A 13326-nucleotide genomic window follows, 5' to 3' on the forward strand; every position below is an offset into this window, starting at 1 on the left:
TATCCATTCGGTACCTACCTGCCCTGGCCGTACTCTTCCTCCTCCCGCTGGCGTTGCTCATCATAAGCGCGGCCATATCCACCTCGGCCAGGGTCGTATTCCTCACGGTACTCGTCACGCACTTGGCCACCAGATTTACCACGTCTGCTCAAGTGATTAGCCAATTTCTTCGTGGGAGCAATTATCCGTAAATCTGCGAAGTGGACGTACCCATACTGTCGTCCCTCCTCAAAGCCTGGATCCAAGTCTGTCCGAATGATTCGCTCATCCAACTTGGTACCTCCGATATACTTCAAACAATCCAACGCATCTTGATGGGTGTAGTATTCCACAAAACAGAATCCGCAAGGGGTTTTATTGAACCGATCCAGCCCCATCACCAGTCGCTTGATTTCGCCGCACCTGGAGACCGAGGTTAGTGTGATCAGTGCGTTGAATGATTCCATCCACACTGACTTCGCAAAAAGTTCGTGGATCTGTTCCTCTGTAGTGTAGAATGACCTAGGACTTGGTCAGCGAAACTACTCTCATGAGACCGGGTTACAGTTGGGACATACAGGTTGCCCACGTAGAGTGTCGACGCATTATGCAGCTTGGATGTGGGATCTTCTTCTCTCTCCTTCTCCTCCTCCCGGTCATTGTATCTGCGTCTCTTATTCTGCGTGTTCTCAATTAGCGCCCGTTTTCTGAGCGTTGCCCCGACCCATCGGCGCGCAAGTCGACCGAGAGCACACGCACCTTGCCTACGTAGTAAGCACTGGGTCGATCCAACCGATCGACGGTGTTGACTGCTAGTAAGCTCATGGTGAGTCGAGGCACAAGTGGGGAGAATTGTGACGGTGGAGTGATAGTTGGAGGTCGAGAAGTGCAGTCGCAAAGGCAAAGGCGGAAGGGAGCTCGGAGCTTCCCAAAAGATTCTTGGCGCGCCAGACTTGATCGTCGCATCAACACTCCCGCTTTGCCCACCACTGTTTGGGCAGAGAAGGCCTCGCTCTTCTCTTTTTTCCCACTCGTGCTCTTCCTATCCATTTCTGCGACCTTCCTTGATGCCCCAGGTCAACAGCTACGCGCCGGCATGGCTGTGCCGGCCTTCGCCCGGTGCGAGCTTTTTCACCAGCGCCTTGGTCAAGAGCCCTGCGCAGGACTTGCCGAATGGAACCAAGAAGACCGCGCCAAGCGGACCGACAAGGACAACTGCAAAGAGGGGAAACGAAGTCTTTGCCGTAGTTGACAATGAGATCCGCTGGTCTAACCTCGCCCGACTGAAGGATCAATGGCAACAGCAGGCTCGACAGAAAAAGGGCGCAGTTGGACAGACAAAGGATGCCGGAAATGCAACTGAGATTCCAGCCTACAGGGTAAGTCTTAATATTCTGTAGACTATGTCGCATGGAAATAAAAACCCGGCGGGAGAAGTATAGCTGACCACAAACAGGTTCTGTCCGTGCCTGTCTACGGAGTCATCAAACAAATCCTGCCCTCCCCCAATGGAGCATTTCTGGCGATAGTAACGGAGCATACTGTCCATATCTCCGTCCTTCCCGATTCATCTCATCTCTCATCCACGGACACCTCACCCATCAGGCTGAAGACCTATCAGCTCGGACCGACTACTCATGTGATTCCGGAAGCACCGGTGGTATCTGCGCTATGGCATCCGCTGGGACTGCACACCAACCTGGGTGGATGTATTGTTACTATCACTGCCGATGCTGCGGTGCGAGTGTGGGAGTTGGACCGGAACAACCACTGGTCGTTTGACCAGCCGACTCTCGCGGTAGATCTCCGGAAGCTGGTCGATGGATCTTCCTCCGATCAAGATTTTGCGCCTTCCGGTTTTGGGAAGAACAAGGGTTTCTCGGCAGACGTTGTGGACATGGAGGTGGCTTCAGCTTGCTTTGCCGGCAGTGCGAACGACAGGGAAGATGCTTGGGCGCCCATGACTCTTTGGGTCGCTATGAGACCCGGTGATCTCTATGCACTTTGTCCTCTATTGCCATCAAAATGGCAGGCCCCACCTACGACGATTCCGTCGCTGTCAGCGGCCATTATTCCTAAATTGGCAGCCCTCGAGGAGGTTCCTGAAGACCTGGAGGAAGAGCTGACCGCGTGCCGCCAGCAGTATGACTGGCTGCGGGAAATCGATGACCAGGAGCCCCTAGATCCTTCTTTTGAATCCGGGACGATTCAAGGCGCGGATGTCTTCACTCGCCCGACCAGCCCGAGCGCCATTCCGCGTCTGCAGGGACCGTTCCGTTTTGATACGGGGGACGAGCTGGATGATCTGGATCTTTGTGACATCCTAGTAATTGCTGCTCGACTGAACACCGAAGATCTGATGATGGGCGAGGATGAAGAACTTGCAATTGAAGCAGGTGATCAGGATAAGCTCTCAGCAACAGTTATCTGCCTTTCCAGTGGTTATGGCCGTGTTCACGTTTGCTTGGAGCTTGATGGGGTTGAAGGCCAGTGGCTGCCCAAAGCGAGAAAGAATGCCTTCCGAACTCCTCTCTCGGAGCCTTCCGATCTTGTCTTGGTGGAATCTCTGGACACTCTCAAAAACAGCGGAACCGAGTCCTTCACCTGGCCTACCTTCACCAAGGATGTTCATTCACGATACTCCTTTTTCGTCACTACTGCAACTAATGTGGTCTTTTTCTCCATGTCTTCATGGGTTCAGAGACTCGAAGCAGAATTGCAAGCGGAGGATCCTTCAGGCTCTGGATTTCGCCTGCAGGTACTTTGCAGTGGTAACGTTGCCCAGAGAGAGCGTATCCTGCAGGTTACAGAAACGGATACCACCGCTCAGACGGAGCATCTCGCTGCCTCTTTAGTTTTCTACGACTTTGATCTTGGCTACCTGCTACTGACCTATCACCCATCAAACACGTATGCGGCGGTCATGGATGCACCGGAGGACTCCTTCTCCACATCAAGGGAACTCAGTCTATACGAGCAAAAATCTCCTGTTCCCGGCTCACCCGCTTTGCCTCCCCGACGGGCTCCCTATCAAGTCCCTGCCATCCTTTATGCCAGTTCTCCTTTGGAGACCTTTGTTGAAAAACATGTCCCACACCGGCAACGACACACGCTAAAGGAGCAGGTGCGGCTTTCTCCAGCGACTCTGGACCTTGTCACCACTGCCCACCGTGTTCTTTCCGCTCACACGAATGCACTCGAGAGAGCCGCCTCGGATCTATTCCGGCGGTGCGAACGATTGCAAGGCGAGATGCAGGACCAGCTCAAACAACTCTCCGATGTTGCCGAGCGCATCAAAGGTGTGACAAGTGAAATTGATGAAAGCGGCAACCGCAAAGAGGGAGCCAGGAATGGCGAGGCCCTCGACAACAGATTGGAAGCTGCGAGAAACAAGCAGAGCGAACTTGTGCAACGGTATGACGCGTTGCGCAAAAAGGTTCTCAACTCAGGTGGCCACCCCTTGAGCGAGAAGGAGAAGGCGTGGGCTACGGAAGTCAGCACTTTATCTGAGTCATTTGACAAGCGAGAGAACGGCGAGGAGAGAGATCAACTGCTGGCGCAACGGTTGGAAACGGTAGGCCTGGCCCACCGATTTCTGAGTGCAACTCGACGACTAATATTGTCTCCTAGGTTAAACGCCTGGCTGTTGATCTCATGGCTGAAACCAAGTCTATCTCAGCCAAGGTGCCTGCGGTGGCTGAGCCTGGGAGTCCGTCGTCTCCAGGAGGCACTCAGCCCAAGGTGCCACAGCGGCTCCAGCGAGCCAAGGTCGCAGATGCTATGCGGATGGTCGAGCGAGAGTGAGTTTGCCCCAGCGTCCCATTGAGTACCTCAATGTACTGATTAAGCTTGCTTGTCTAGATCTGCGGTCATTGACGCAATCACCTCTCGTCTGGAGCGACTCAATACTAGCCTTTAAAACCACCTTTACGTGAAGGGACCCTCTCTAATTGATGGCTCTGGTACACAGATAGTTGAGCAGGGAAATAAAATACAATGCACAATCGCACGTAATGGATGTTGCTGCTCCGTCAATGACCTGTCTCTACACCAACTACCCGACGCAATCCGTGGTAGATCCCAACCTACGTCTGCACCGTCTTCCTTTCCCCAGTCGCGCCATCTGGGTCCGGCCCAAACATGAACTCCATCAAGTTGCGATCATCAAACAGGTCGGTATCCTCCAGACTGGGCCCCCACCACTGGCCGAAGACATCTAAAGGGAGACCAACGTTAGCAATCTAAATCACCTATTCAAGCGATAAAGCAAGCAAAACATAGATGTCGACAGTACTCACCTTGAAGCAGATACCAATCCGTCTTTCTTCTCTGCGCCCGATAGTTTCTGCTGATGGATGAGAGCTTGACTGGCTCGCACGGCCTGGTCAGATCGCAGTAGTTCTCCGGTTCGAACAGGTATTTCGGCGGCAATTCAGGGTCGATATCCCATTGTTCCTTGGGGGTCCTCGGTCGAGAGGGATTTCTGCGGCGGCGATGCTTGGTTTTGCGGTGGCTTCTTGCTTGCTTTGGCTTGCCCTTTGAATCGGACGCTTGCTGCGCTTGTCTACTGGGACCAGGCGTGAGTGTTTGAAGCCCGTCCTCATTTTCTGGTTCTGGAAGCGTCCCTTGGTCTTGTTGAGGTTGAGCCTCTGCGTCTTGGGATATGCCTTCGTACGTTGTTGCTCCGGATACCTGGTGTTCTCGTTCATGTATATCTGCATCTTTGTCTCGGGCTTCGCCTGGTGCGTCGGTGGTCTTTGGGATATTTGAGTCTCCAAGAAGTCCAGGATCTGATTTGTTTTTCTTGAGCCGCCGACCTCGTCGGTCTTCCGATTTACTTGTCAGCCGTTTGGCCTCGTCCTCGTCGACTCTCTTATCTCCTCGTCTCCAGCATTCTTTGCATGTCTGTAGATTGGAATGGAGGAACGCCATCACCGGCCCCCAGCACTCTTCATCTTCAACGCACAAATCGCTTTGCTCCTCCCAGATGCAGCCACATAGAGTGTACCTGCGGACCCAGGTGACGCACATCGGAGCGGCTTGGTGTGGTCCGCAAAGTGGAGGAAGGGGAGAAGTGTCGGCCAACTTACAAAAAGTCGGCAGTATGGATCTGTCCGTGATGATATTCGGGAAGCTTCTTGCCTTTGTAACTCCTTCTCTTCAGCAACCTTGGAAGGACAATGGCTCTTGCGGGTTTGGCCAACTTGGGTCTTTGTAGGGTTACCGCCACACGTGACATGAAAGAGATCGGGCTTTGTCCAGGAGTCAATGGCAAACAAAGAATAAAATAGAAAGAAAGCAAATTACAGCTGATAAAATCTCTGTGATACACAGAGGAGGGTAAGGCGTGCATCAAAGCCGTATCTTGAGCCATTCCTTGGGGATGTGGCTGCGTCAATGTAACTACTATGCGGAAGCGTGGATGATGTTTTAAGGGCCAGTTATTGATTCCGAATTTAGATACAGGGGTATCCTGGATGATATGCCCATGAAAGATTATCCGCAACGCCCATGACAGCTTGACCTGATGTCCCGTAACTCCATCGCCTGTGCAAAGTCGTAGCTCGCTGTTGTTACATCCTTTCCGTCGCGAGGTTGTGTCATGAGAAAGATGTTTGAAAAGCATATGTGCGAGACAGATGCTGTTGATCACTGGTCCAAGATCGAGACAGGGTGGTCGTCAGTGGCAAGAATGAAATAAGTGTCGTCAACCTGTTCGGCCTGCGGAGAGGTGGCCGGCGAGTGGCTGACGCTGAGCGAGTCAACGAGCTGTTGCGCGTCTTCGACACGGTCGATGACCATCAGATAGACGTCGTCGATGACTTCCTCGTAGGTGGGGATGACGAGGCCCTCAAGGCAGGTTTCCCACTTGAACATCTCTGGCTTGAAAGTACCGTCCCACCACTTGCGCCATTCCTTGTAGTCCACTTCGTTGATCAGACGCGCAGCCAGGTATTCAATGTCCAAGAGGAAGGAGCGGTAGACACTGTACGGGCCCCGCAGGTAGAGCTCGACCTTGTGGGTGTACCAACTGGCAAAGGTAGCGAAGTTGTTGGGGTCGAGGTAGAAGCTCAGCGCCTCGCGGGGGATCTTGACTGAGGGAGCGAGGGACGGGTCGTTAGGGACCCAGTCCTCGCGCCATTCGAGGAGACGCTTGACCGAACTGGCGTGCATGTCATAGGTGAATCCCAGGCTGATGGGGCAGAGGGCATTGTAGCGGTTATCACGCAAGCCCCGCAGCTCCTGCATCGCGTTGATTGCTTGCAGGGCTCGCTTGGCGAGATTTGGCATGGCCGCGTGAAGCTCAGGGGGAGCCATGACCCCAACAGGGATCTGGAAGCTCTCCTGGCTCCATTTGTAGTCGCCGATATTCTTGGTATCGGCAGCTAGTCGAAGGATCGAACGACGGCGGCGAACCGCCTCGGTCATTTTGATTTTGAAAGAAATGTCAATGTGATAACGATAATATTTGGGAGCAAATGAGGACAGGTGAGATGTGAGAAAGGATGGAAGGATGGTTAGGACGAGTTGTGGGAGGAAGTTTGGAGGAGTGAGAGAAGAGCTGTGATAAGCGAGGGAATCACAAGTGAATGATGAGCATCTCGGGTTAGTGTGAAATAAAACCTTGGAAGTTCTAAGCCCTCACATTCACTCCGCTCAATCATATTATCAACTAGGCTGAATCTGTCAGGTCCATAGGACTGGGAAAAGTGAGCACGCCCTGGGGATACCTATGAGGGGAGCTCATCAGATTGGGCTTGGGCATTGGAGTCTCATCGTAAAAAGCGCATTGCATTCATTGGCTCCCAGTGCTTTCTGGGGCCATCTCTTTTACCATAGCTGTGAAGCCGTCCAAGTATTCCCCATCTCGATCATGTCTAAGACACCACGAGTCGCCAACCTTGCCTAATGAACAACCATTTAGATGGGCTTCCATGCAAGACGGCCAAAATTTTTGTCCCCTCTAGAACAATGTTCCAATCCCAAACACATGAAACTGAGAATATAACCAGAGACATGGAATGCTAGAAAGCCAAAAGAAAGCCAATCTAGTAAGCAGGGACGAGATCACTGGACACTGTTTCATGATGTTAACAAGGGCCCCAGTAGGTGTCTGACTAGATGCTTTCTGGTGCATACCGTTGAATGAGGTGAACTCCGGATGCCGTCTCGACGACGCCACTGACCTGGCCTGGCTGCAAGGCAAAGGCCGCATCCTCAAACTCCTTCTGCATCTCACCATGACCAAAGAAGCCACTGTATATCATTAGCCCCCAATCCATGGCGATCTCTGGTGACATCCTGAAACGTACAGGTCCCCCTTCTTCCGAGCACTGCTGCAGTCAGACTCGGACATCGCAATATCCCCCAAGGTGGCTTCTCCAGACTGAATGCGCTGTTCATAGCCCTTGAGGATCTCAATTGCTTCCTCTTTGGAACGCGTGATCTCAGCCTCGCGCCAGCTGCTCGGGCGTCGACTCTCGCGGTGTTTGACAAGTAGGTGACTGCAGCGAATCTTGCCTTCACCCTGGCCCAAGACATCTGGGCGAGCTGTAGGAGTGTGATTGTGCGCCATGTAGAGCTTCAGCTTCTCGGTATCGGTGTCGGAAGGAGGTTCCCAGCGAGATTCTTTGGTAGCGGGATTGAAGTAGTAGGGCAGGTTCTTGGAGTTCGAGTGACGAACCTCCCAGCCAGTTGGGAGTCCTGTGTCAGCCTATGTGGTGTGTGGTGAGTGAGTGAATTGAGTCTGAGTGAGTGACGGGCATTTACCATGGTAGAATAATGTGCGCAGAAACTGAGACGTTTGGATTGAAGCGCTTTTGCTCCAGCTGAATTCACGCGGGCGCAATTGCGGGGAACATGCAGTGCAAACACTACAAACTGCCAAGCCCGATCGCCACTGGAAACGGTCCGAACTTGACTGACGATTCACCGTGGGATTGTTCTTCACTTGCGATCATTTTCAAACCCGCTCTCACTCCAGCTCCAGTCTATTGCTACCCCATCCGCCTTACACGCTCTTTCTTGCTCCAGGGTTATTCAATTATTTAACGCCAAAAACATGTCTGCGAGCCCTTCTCCCTCCGCCAGTGGTGGCAGCAAGCAGGCTGACCAGATTCATTTCCGCTTCTGCCGCGAATGGTAAGTTCATTTGTGATGAATCCCCTGGATGTGCCGTGAACGTGTTCGCTGACTCCCAAGTCTAGCTCCAATCTGCTTTACCCCAAAGAGGACCGCGCCACCAACCAGCTGATGTTCACCTGCCGCACCTGCCACGTCGGCGAGCCCGCCAGCTCCTACTGCGTCTACCAGAACAAGCTCAACAGCCAGGTCGGTGACACTGCTGGTGTCACCACCGATGTGGGCTCCGACCCCACGGTTTGTTTCCCAGGATTCCTTTCTATCCCCGGATTTTGCTCTCTTTGCGGTGATGAGATCACCTGCTTCAGCTGCGGCAACCTGCCCGACCTTGCTGCCTTGGCCGAGGAGACTGATGATGGCCTGGAATCACTCGCCCGCCAGTCCAGCAACGGAAGTTCCACCCAGTCTTAGGTGTCCATGGTGGCTGACATTGTTGTGTTTTCACCACCTTATAGCTGCCCCGAGCGAACAAGCTTTGCCCGAGTTGCGGCGAGAACGAGGCGGTCTTTTTCCAATCGCAACAACGGTCCGCGGAGACCGGAATGGTGTGTCTTGTTCTTCTTTCCTTTGCTGCTGTTCAAGGGCAATGCGCTAAGTGCCTCCCCGCAGAAACTCTACTACGTGTGCTGCGCGTGCGGTAATGTCTTCATGTGATCCTTCCTTTTATGATACGGCGTGATTTCCCCGATACCCTTTTATGGTTTGTCTTTTCTGGGCTACGAGCCCTGCATGCTTCGGAGTTTGGCGATGAGGAGATAGAGCATTATGCACATCTCAAGTCAGGGTTTTGATACGGAGGAGATTCTATTGATACATTGAAATGCTTTCCAAACGACACGCTTTCCCGAAAACGAAAATATCAGAGTAGATTGTAGATGTTACACGTGCACTGGGGCCAGTGACAGGATCTTGGACCACTGCTTGCCTCGGAGCTCTTGGCCAACGACTCCTGTGGAAATGTGTCAGTCATCTGGGAGGAGTCGGGGATGGACATGCGCAAGAACCGACCATTCATTCTTGTTCCGATCGGATCGCCAGCCTTGTTCACCAGCACGCAGGCATTGTCGCCGAACCGAACGACCGTGCCATCTGTCCGCTGCAGTTCCTTCTTCACGCGCACCACGACGGCATGTCGAATATCACCGCGGCGGACCTTGTTTGCGAGTGCCGTTGCGCTGGACCCCTCAGCACCGGCAGCTCTCTGCTTCTGGACAACGACAACTATCCGATCACCTAATTACCACAGCCAGTATTAGCCAAGTATTCCTCCACAATGGCAAGCTCGCCAGCCTTGGTTAGGGACTGACCGATAGTCGCGGGCCGCTTCTTCTTAAGCACGTTGACGCATTCGACAACCGATGCGCCGGAGTTGTCGATGCAGTTTAATAATGTCTAGACCGAGAGTGTAAGTATGGATTATCCACCTAGAAATGGGCAGCACTCACCTTTAGTTGGATCATCTTGGGCGCATTGGAGAGGGAATGGGGCAACTCGCATCACCACAATTTGTTCGGGACTCGGAAGGGCGTTTCCCCGAACGGCAAGTTTGTCCGAGTGACATCTTTAACTATCGTAGATGGCTGGTTTTGATAATTTCAGCAAATTGGAAAAAAAATTTTATAGCAGCATTTAAGAACATACCTAACTTGAAATACATAGGTAGACATGGGTTCTCAGAGATCCCAATGTCAAGATGCAGGCCATTAGCCACCCCGAAGGATACATAACCTGGCTGGTGTGTATGTACTCCTAGACCAGATCTCTAAACAGCCCAATATTTCTCTGATGCCCCTAGCATGGTGTGGATTCAATGTCAAGGTACTTGTCATTGAAAATAAGCTAGTTTGAGTCATCCGGAGAATCCATGTTGCACAAATTATTCTATAGCTCCGTCCAAGTACCTGGGCACCCAGGTCATACGTCGAACAAGGTCATTCAATAGACTTATGGCGGAAGCTTGGTTTAACAAAGTGGCCTGTATCCCAGAATAGTTAACTATCTATCATTAGTCGGATGTTGTCATAGGCCCCCAACTATAAAAATAATCCCCAAACCAGATCTGGTCGAACCGGCCCGAGGTCGGAGCATGCCAGAGGTTGTACACGGCGAAGGAGAGCCATGATGACAACGCGAGAGGGAAAGGATAAGTAGGAAATGAATATAACAGAGCGAATCGCAGAATACCCTCCAAGTCACTTCGCTAGGAGATAACACGCCGTCGGCCCCAATGGGCGACGGGGGGCAGGAAAAGTAAAAGCGTAAAGCGGCGAGAACCCGGGTTCCTGGCACGCGGAACGGAGCGCTCGCTCCCTTTGGCCTTGCGACGAGCATAGCCTTCTCACCACCTACCAATTGGCGCCTGGGTGACCCTCTTCGTCGCCATGTTGGGGCGGTGATCGTGTCTCTTCTGCTCATTCACACTACCCCTGGCCTTCTCGCGCCCATTTGCTAGCTCCTCCCTTCCTGTCGAATCGCCCGCGCTCGACGGGCTCTCGACCCGCGCAATCCGCGAACCGCCCTGCATTTCATGCCACGAATTCTTCCCTCTCGCTCGAGGCGCCTCCCCGGTCTCCTTCACCATGCCCCCCAAAAAGGCGCGATCCAGCTCTCCGGCCACCGAGCGTCGTGAGCGTCTGACATTGGCCAAACTGGCCAGCTATGACGATGTCGCAACGGATGCGCTGGTCGATCATGTACGCTTCCTATGCCCGCCTTCAGCCGAAGAAGGCATACTGACTATCACCATGACCAGGCCTACTTTTGGACCACCACGCGCAAGAATCGTACCAAATACAGCCCGGCCCGTGGAATCCACGATGACGACGTCGGACACATCCTCCTGCACGATGTGGTTGTCGCCAAGGACATCCCGCAGGCCGAGCGCAAGCTCTTGGAATTGCCTGGACTGAGGAAGTACCTGACCACTCTCCGCAGTCCGCGGGAGAAGGAGTGGTTCCGCCGTCATCTGCGTAAATATATCCAGATGTACCAGGCCGACTGCCCGTTCGAAGTGACTACGACCAACCGATACATTATCACGCAGCACGAAGCTGCGATTTGCGCTCGCCGGTTTATCCGGGCGGGCCAGGAGATCAAGTATCTGAGCGGAACCCTGGTCTCCATGACCAAAGAAGAAGAGACGGACCTGGGCTTGACTCGCAAGGACTTCAGTGTGGTGATGTCCAGCCGTCGCAAAGCCGCCTCGTTCTTCCTGGGACCCGCTCGGTTTGCCAACCACGACTGCGATGCCAACGGCCGCCTTGTGACCCGAGGCACGGAGGGCATGTCTGTGATGGCCACTCGGGACATTCACGAAGGAGAGGAAATCACAGTCTCGTATGGAGAAGACTACTTCGGTAATGACAATTGCGAATGCCTGTGTTTAACCTGTGAACGCAATGTCCGCAACGGCTGGTCGCCCCGTGTGGATTCTGATCCCGATAGCAAGGAGTCTACACCCGTCTCCATGGACGAGCCAATGTCTGCCGAACCTCCCACCGAGAGTAAAAAGCGCCGCCGAGATTCGGACCAGGACTCGGACGACTCAGCTTCGACGTGCTCACCTGCAACTCCGCGCAAGCGAACTAAGTTCCAGCGACAAACGTCCAAGTTACGAGAAGAGATCTCCATGTCCGAGCTTCCCAGCGAATCCACCGTGACTCTTGACAATGATATTCCACCCACCCCAAACTCGGAATTTGGGGCCGCCGTGGTCACTACTCCCACGAGTAGTGCTCGACAGGTATCCAAATTGAGACAGGAGATCATGTTGTCTGAAGTGGTGGAGCCAGCCCCTGAGGCACCATCCGCTGGTCCGCCGCCCCCATCCATCGTGGGACCCGACCAGTCGGAATCAAAGGAACCCGGATATTCGGGTGGTAATCACGAAACCGCCGCTACAAGTGTCTCCAGTGAGACCATTGGCGCTGCAGAAGCACCGACTGACTATGAATCCCCTAGTTCTACTACGGGTGAATCCCATCGATCATCCACATCAAGCCTTCCAACTTCGGTAGACGATGTCGGTCTAAAAATAAAAGCCGAGGAATCTGCCGAGACAGAAACGACTGACGGAAAAGTCCCAATTGTCGAAGGTCTCCCCGAGGTCCCCGTCACAGGCCAGCCAGATATCACCGCCCTTTCGGCGAGCAATGGGGCTCCAGATGGCCCGCCCGACGTGTCTCCATCACTTGACTTGGAAGACACCCTCGAAACGGGGTCTCGAAGGACCTCCAAGACTCGGCGCCGACGTAAGTGGCATGTTGTTGCCTCTGTTGAAACCGAGATGCCCATTGCCCGCGTACCCGGGGACTACACCAAAACGTCACGACTGCTGGCTCAGAAATACGACCGCTGGGTAGACTGCCAAACATGCGAGGCGTGGTTCGTCCAGTCGAATTCATACCAAACACGCCGCGAGTGCCCCCGCTGCGAGCGCCACTCCAAGCTGTACGGATTCCAGTGGCCCCAGACCGAGAAGGGCAGCGATGGAGAAGACCGTGTGATGGACCACCGCACCATCCATCGATTTCTTTCCCCGGATTCCGAGGCCCGCGTCTCGCGCCGAGATCGTGGCGTCAGTTTTGGTATCACGCCAACTCCGGAGCTGTCGGATACACGCACGGAGACGGAGGCGAGCGATCTGGTTGAGCCTCGTCGCAGCACTCGTGCTAGCCGGCGCTTGACTCGCGAGTTTCGGATGACGATGTAAGAAAACTCATTGGATGTAGGAGAAGAAGCTTTGGTGCTGGAGTTTAGGCGGGGACTTGGCATTTGTACTATTTATTTCACACATCACGCACCTGATATTGGGTAGTGGACATGGTGTTTGGGGGCTTAAGGTGCATTGGGGGAACTAGATCGCGGCATATCAGATATGCATCCTTCTGATTATTTTGGATATGTATCTGAACCACGGGAAACGAACATTTTAGGAATGAATGAACACATCTACCCATGGAATACAGGATGCTTAGGCATAGGTATATTCTTCCATGCCTGGTCTTTCTATCGGGATGATCGACATCGAGTAGCAGTCTCCCCGTGGTCTGCGTCGACAACGACGGTATTAGTGACGGCTCGGATCTTGGTGCTTGCTACCGTGGCTCCCCCTCGTACTCAGCAGGATTCTATTTCCAGGGTATTGTTCGGGCTTCTCTCTAGCTGAAGTCCGTCCTTTCTATGATCCTGATCCTAGTGAATCTT

The 13326-nt window shown here is 53.3% G+C and overlaps 8 protein-coding genes across 8 annotated transcripts; 3 read left to right on the plus strand and 5 right to left on the minus strand.

The window, feature by feature from the left end:
* Positions 1 to 14: 14 nt before the first annotated feature.
* N7459_001942 (nuclear cap-binding protein subunit CBC2) lies at positions 15 to 804 on the minus strand (the record flags this gene model as incomplete). Its single annotated transcript, XM_056941127.1, has 5 exons — positions 15 to 144; positions 211 to 402; positions 457 to 501; positions 558 to 658; positions 739 to 804. The coding sequence occupies 5 exons, from the start codon at positions 802 to 804 to the stop codon at positions 15 to 17; spliced, it is 534 nt and encodes a 177-aa protein (XP_056802982.1).
* Positions 805 to 1046: 242 nt separating this feature from the next.
* Positions 1047 to 3898, plus strand: N7459_001943 (uncharacterized protein; the record flags this gene model as incomplete). Its single annotated transcript, XM_056941128.1, has 4 exons — positions 1047 to 1358; positions 1436 to 3553; positions 3610 to 3779; positions 3841 to 3898. The coding sequence occupies 4 exons, from the start codon at positions 1047 to 1049 to the stop codon at positions 3896 to 3898; spliced, it is 2658 nt and encodes an 885-aa protein (XP_056802983.1).
* Positions 3899 to 4064: 166 nt separating this feature from the next.
* On the minus strand, positions 4065 to 5010 carry N7459_001944 (uncharacterized protein; the record flags this gene model as incomplete). The annotated part of the gene is made up of 2 exons (XM_056941129.1): positions 4065 to 4195; positions 4278 to 5010. 2 exons carry the CDS (start codon positions 5008 to 5010, stop codon positions 4065 to 4067), a joined length of 864 nt encoding a protein of 287 aa, XP_056802984.1.
* Positions 5011 to 5628: 618 nt separating this feature from the next.
* N7459_001945 (uncharacterized protein) lies at positions 5629 to 6408 on the minus strand (the record flags this gene model as incomplete). The annotated part of the gene is made up of 1 exon (XM_056941130.1): positions 5629 to 6408. One exon carries the CDS (start codon positions 6406 to 6408, stop codon positions 5629 to 5631), a length of 780 nt encoding a protein of 259 aa, XP_056802985.1.
* Positions 6409 to 7047: 639 nt separating this feature from the next.
* Positions 7048 to 7752, minus strand: pin1 (peptidylprolyl isomerase ESS1; the record flags this gene model as incomplete). The annotated part of the gene is made up of 4 exons (XM_056941131.1): positions 7048 to 7057; positions 7120 to 7236; positions 7293 to 7693; positions 7750 to 7752. 4 exons carry the CDS (start codon positions 7750 to 7752, stop codon positions 7048 to 7050), a joined length of 531 nt encoding a protein of 176 aa, XP_056802986.1.
* Positions 7753 to 7963: 211 nt separating this feature from the next.
* On the plus strand, positions 7964 to 8775 carry N7459_001947 (DNA-directed RNA polymerase II core subunit RPB9; the record flags this gene model as incomplete). Its single annotated transcript, XM_056941132.1, has 3 exons — positions 7964 to 8121; positions 8187 to 8525; positions 8577 to 8775. Coding segments are annotated over 3 exons (696 nt in total), but the record flags the coding sequence as incomplete, so codon positions are not given.
* A 224-nt stretch (positions 8776 to 8999) lies between these two features.
* Positions 9000 to 9581, minus strand: N7459_001948 (mitochondrial 54S ribosomal uL14m domain-containing protein; the record flags this gene model as incomplete). The annotated part of the gene is made up of 4 exons (XM_056941133.1): positions 9000 to 9070; positions 9130 to 9342; positions 9363 to 9513; positions 9567 to 9581. The coding sequence occupies 4 exons, from the start codon at positions 9579 to 9581 to the stop codon at positions 9000 to 9002; spliced, it is 450 nt and encodes a 149-aa protein (XP_056802988.1).
* A 1119-nt stretch (positions 9582 to 10700) lies between these two features.
* Positions 10701 to 12832, plus strand: N7459_001949 (SET domain-containing protein; the record flags this gene model as incomplete). Its single annotated transcript, XM_056941134.1, has 2 exons — positions 10701 to 10814; positions 10874 to 12832. The coding sequence occupies 2 exons, from the start codon at positions 10701 to 10703 to the stop codon at positions 12830 to 12832; spliced, it is 2073 nt and encodes a 690-aa protein (XP_056802989.1).
* Between the last annotated feature and the right edge of the window lie 494 nt (positions 12833 to 13326).

This window comes from Penicillium hispanicum, assembly GCF_028827665.1.
Source record: "Penicillium hispanicum strain IBT 35686 chromosome Unknown utg000002l_segment0_segment0, whole genome shotgun sequence".
NCBI lineage: Eukaryota > Fungi > Ascomycota > Eurotiomycetes > Eurotiales > Aspergillaceae > Penicillium > Penicillium hispanicum.